Source organism: Dipteris shenzhenensis, chromosome 1, assembly GCF_047967505.1.
Source record: "Dipteris shenzhenensis isolate YYH24624 ecotype China chromosome 1, Dip_SZ_1.0, whole genome shotgun sequence".
NCBI classification, from domain to species: Eukaryota; Viridiplantae; Streptophyta; class Polypodiopsida; order Gleicheniales; family Dipteridaceae; genus Dipteris; species Dipteris shenzhenensis.
The window spans coordinates 59590548-59595509 of record NC_141596.1 but is presented as its reverse complement, the minus strand read 5'-3'; the positions used below and the strand labels follow the sequence as shown (position 1 = coordinate 59595509).

The following is a 4962-nucleotide window of genomic DNA, read 5'->3' as shown; positions in this document are numbered from 1 at the left end:
TCCATATCTTCCATGATGAGGGAGGTTCTTGCCTTTGTGGGCATGATGATAGGCCAAGAATTGTGAGTCTATCGTATGATGTCCATCTAAACCCTTGCTAGTGAGGTGAAGTCTTCATATGTAGGTTGAAGTCTTCATATATAGGTAGAAGTGATTGTCATGGCACAAAAGAGGTGACATGGGTTGTGCAATAGCCTTTCTCTTCATATAGCAATATCACCAAATTTCACCCATCAAGGCCATCCATCATCTATCATGGCCTCCTAATTTAGGAGTGAGGGAGCAATTAGAACTAATGAAATTTGTAGAAGAACGTTGAAAGGAACTTTGTGTTGTTGAAAAATATTTGTTTGAAGTCTCTCTCTCTCTCTCTCTCTCTCAAGTTGTGCTCGAAATAGAGTGCCCGTAAGGATTCATGTTCTGAAGAAGAAAACGGTGCAAGATAACACATAGGCTGTGAGTGCTTGTAGAAGGACTCATGCGGTGCAGTCTGTGGATGGAAGTTACTGTGGAGGCTCTGGGTTTGTGTGATGTGGACAGGTGCGGGAGAAGAAAGGGGCGCGAGGGGGGGAGGGGGTGGGGGGGAAAAAAAGGACTGCCAAGTCTTGGGAGCCTGACTGAAGGGGGAGGAAGAAAGTCAACGGCAGGGAAAAAAACGTCCAAATGAGGGGGGGGGGAGGTCCGGTTGCCAAGGGGGAGATCCGGTAGGGAAGACCGGCAGGTGGCGGTGAACTGAGTGTCGTCTCTCTCGTTGGGTGGGTGGTAACGTTGGACGCCATAGCCAAACGACCTTCGCCATCGCCATAGCCACCAAAGCTTCAAGCTTTTCTCTGCTCATATTCATCGCCATAGCCTCCCACTCTTCAAATTCTCTTCTTTCTCCTTTCACCTTCAAGCTCTCATCTTCTCATCTTCATCATCGCCATCGCCGGCACCATCATCTCCTCCTTCATGCTTTCCAATCGTCTCTTCCTCCTTTTTGCGATCGCAGCTCCCCTCCGTCCCGAATCTCTTCGCATTTAATTCGGCTCATGCATCATCAGGCTTGCATCTGCCGCCTTGGGCTTCCTAATTCCAAATTGCTGTTTTTTTCGGCTCCACACTGCTTCTAGTCTATCGGTGCTGCCGAAAATCTTTCTGCTCCAATCCTCTTCCGATCGCAGCGCATTTCAATCCGCTGCAGCCCAAAACACTTCAGAGGCGCTGTGTTTGTACGTGTGCGTGTGTGTCTTCTCAAATCAACCCCCCTTTCACCCAAGTCGCCCCAGCTGATCGCATTTGAGATTTCCCCAGAATAGCCTCAAACGGCTCACTCCAGCGATTCCCTACACATCGAGATCAAGTTTTGGAAAATCTTCTATCATTATCTCAGTCTTGCCCGAATTTTCATGTTTCAAACGATCCCAATCGATGGCTGCAATACTGAGAAAACCGTGTCATCACTCATCGCCATTGGATGCTGAATCGTCTCTTCGTTCTTGAACTGGTTTAATTCGCGCTTTCGCTAACACTAAGAAGGTGAGCGCACTTCGTTTTCTGCCTCGTATGCTTGGCCAGCAAAATTCGTACATGATTTAGTTGCGCAGCACTGTTGGGATTGCCTTCTTATAGTATGCAAGCTTATTTCCGAGCAAGAACTTTGTATCTTCAACTTCATATGAACATAGGCATCTACATCCCGATCGTCCAAAATAACGACGCCAAACATCAGGCAATTTTTGGTTCATTGTTTGTTGACCGGCTATTTCAAAGTCATGGAAATTTGCCATTTCTAAAGTTATAGTCCCTTTTCATTCTACCTGGTAACACAGCCGGCCGAAAGCACCCAAGGTCGGGTGAATCGTATAGCACGAACCATTGTGTGGATCTCTTGAGCCAATTTGCAAGACGCGTGCGCTAACGATTGTTTTGCGGTTGCATACAGAATATCATGTACGGGCCTGAAACGTTTAGAACAGAGAAGGCCATGACAACGTCGTTCCTTCAGAACGAGTCAAATGAACCCGAAAGCTCTGCAGGTATGGGCAATGCCATGTGTAGAGGAAGCGGGGCATCTAAACAGCGCCTGCGTTGGACTCCAGAACTACATCAGCAGTTTGTAAATGCGGTCACACAGCTTGGCGGAGCAGATAGTAAGTAATCCTATTTCACTAACAATACGTAATCAGACTTGGCCGCCTTTTGAATCAATCTTCACATGACTAGACACAGATTCCTTGAAAGACAGATCATAAGGATTGATGTTTCCAATTCTGAGTGTCTTGATCATCACGACATTGTGAACTATATAATTGCCGGCTAATCTTCACAAGACGAGACACAGACTCCTTGAAAGACACATAACGCGGATTGTCTATTTCCAATTCTCAGTGCCTTTGGAAGCACATTGATCTTAAGACATGGTGAACTATTAATTGCATATTACTGTTTAAGAAACTCAGAGTCCTTGAAGACATTGTGAATGGTTCGTTAATCCTCATTTGCAATTTATAGGCCAACTTCTTGAGGGAGAAGAAAATATACCTTTACCCTCGAAATTGCTGCATCTGATTGGGATTTTGCATCTCTCTGAGTCAATAAGAATTCCTGACTGCTGACTGCCACTTAGTAGTCCTGTGCTGTCATCTCTCTGAGTCAATTAGTGTTACTGTGCTGACAGGAGCCACACCCAAAGGAGTCCTGAAAATGATGGGTGTTCAGGGATTGACTATCTACCACATAAAAAGCCATTTACAGGTAGTCATCTCCACCCCTTTGATAATATAGTAGTGCTTGCCAAGGAGAAGAATAACTGACATACCAATTTTCTTGTGTTTTATATATAGAAATATCGCCTTGCCAAGTATATGCCAGATTCTGTGCCACTAGATGGTATGCACGATGAACTCAAGCATCATTACAACCAGAATGATTTTTTTGTTCTACTCCTGCTAATAATCTTAGCTTGAACAGGTTCTCCAAACGCCAAAAAGATTGCTTCCGACGTGATGCAAGACGCAAATGGAACACCGTATGTCTTGTGAATTATTAATCCCTTAAGCTTCCTTGTCAAATATGTGAACGCTTACATAGTTTAAACCTTCCCATATATTGAGATTATTTTTTGTTCTGCATTTTGTCGTTGCAGAGGGATACATCTGACCGAAACCTTGCGGGTGCATGTGGAGGTTCAGAAACGCCTCAAGGAACAACTTGAGGTATGCATCCTGTTCTGACTCCTGTGTACGGTCCTAGGAGTGAATGAGTATTAGAAGTTCACAAGTTTACCTTTCGATGGTTATTTGCATAAAATTCTCCTAAAGGTATGTGCTGGTCAATTGACTCCTTTTTGAAGACCCTCAAGCTACTACTGCTTTAGGCTATGTGGCGTTATGTAGCTATTTCCCTCGCCATTCTCCTAATTGCACGACACTTGTTTTTGCCACATATCTTTCCATGCATAGCAAGTGATTGTACCACCATGTTTTTTAAAGTCTCATCAGTATTGAATACGCAAGTACCAATTGCAAGAGCAAGTATATCCAATACTCGACTTCTATTCCAATTCAAAAGTCACAGCTCGTCTGAATGTCTTTCAGGTGCAGCGTCAGTTGCAGTTACGGATTGAGGCACAGGGAAGGTACTTGCAGAACATTATCGAAGAACAAGAAAAGATGGGGAGGGCTGCAGCTATTTCTCAGAGCATACCCTCTGAGCCTAATAGTGTGTCAATCAAAGAGCCATCGGAGGCCAACTCTAAACAGGACTCGTCAGCTTCAGAATTGATCATGGAAGAGGGGTTTTCTGATTCTGGGGCATCGTCACCAGCAAACTCTGGAAGACATGGTGAGGTTTTTCCTTTAATATAATGAACTTTGGTTGAGTGATGATATTCGATGCATTCAACATTGAGAGAAACCTGTCCGAAGGGGTCCATGAATTTCTGCTCATGGAAGCTCTGGAATTGTGCAAGGACTTCTAGGTATAGCTCAGCAGCAGACATTCGAGAGCTTGCAACTCGGTCAGCAGATTTCAAATGAAGGTTCCCAGCATATCCAATTACCATCAGCAATTTCCAATTTCCAGTACCAAGCACAGTGGCCACCCAGAAACAGTAATCAACCGAGCTCACATGGAGTCAGCTCACACGATCACGAGGACCAGCATACACTACCTGCCCGTGAGCAGCAGCATCAATTCTTACTTCGCCCATGGGAACAAAATAAATCAGTTGTTGAAATGAATCAAGATTATGACATGGGTCCTTGAAATGAAACATTGTTCCCCAAGAACATGCTTTTACTGAAAACTTTGTTGGCATTCTCCTCTCTTTTTTCATTCAAATTAAGTAACGCCATAACCTTGGAAATTGTGGCTCATTTGCAAGTGCTACAAGAAACCCATGTATGATGTTAGTTCTTTTCCTTCAACCTAACCATTTGTGTAGAAGCTCCCTACAAGAAACTCTTTACTAATGTGTCTTTTGGTCATGTTGCTTAACATAGAAGTTCGATGTAGGGAAAGTTTTTTACTCTAGTTTTATGTGTGACTAATATCAACGTGACTTTATCAAATCATCCGTTATGCAAGTTAAGCATGTTCTTATTTTGTCATCATAGGTGTTATCTTTGTCCATGGCTAGCTGGCTTCCTTCTAATTTGCCATGTCTAATGTACACGCATAGAGTTTGATGGCATTTTGGTGGAGAGAAACATTGAGAGTTCCAAGTTTTTAAGTCTTATAAGATACTAGTTGGGTGAGACACCACTAGTAACACCCTTCATCAAAATATTAAGGTTAATCACAAAGTCACAATAGGAAAACACATCTTTGTGCCATGGCAATACCCTTTGTCAAACTATAAACTTAATTTGGAAAAAAAAATTGGGGCAGATTAAGCTATGGCCCTTATTCCACCCTTTTTTCAAATATGTGTGTACATGGATGAGTAGAACCAAAAAGACTTTTCCAAAAGGGGGCACA

The 4962-nt window shown here is 43.4% G+C and overlaps 1 protein-coding gene across 2 annotated transcripts; it reads left to right on the top strand.

The window, feature by feature from the left end:
• The first annotated feature begins 792 nt into the window (after positions 1–792).
• On the top strand, positions 793–4460 carry LOC147906130 (protein PHOSPHATE STARVATION RESPONSE 2-like). Of its 2 annotated transcripts, none has more exons than XM_087383340.1 (8): positions 793–1518; positions 1925–2132; positions 2660–2736; positions 2826–2871; positions 2953–3010; positions 3128–3197; positions 3579–3825; positions 3962–4460. In XM_087383340.1, exons 2-8 carry the CDS (start codon positions 1931–1933, stop codon positions 4246–4248), a joined length of 987 nt encoding a protein of 328 aa, XP_087239466.1. In that variant the 5' UTR covers positions 793–1518; positions 1925–1930; the 3' UTR covers positions 4249–4460. The 2 variants fall into 2 exon arrangements, with proteins under 2 accessions (XP_087239466.1, XP_087239459.1); XM_087383333.1 differs by having other exon boundaries at positions 3953–4460.
• Positions 4461–4962: the final 502 nt, after the last annotated feature.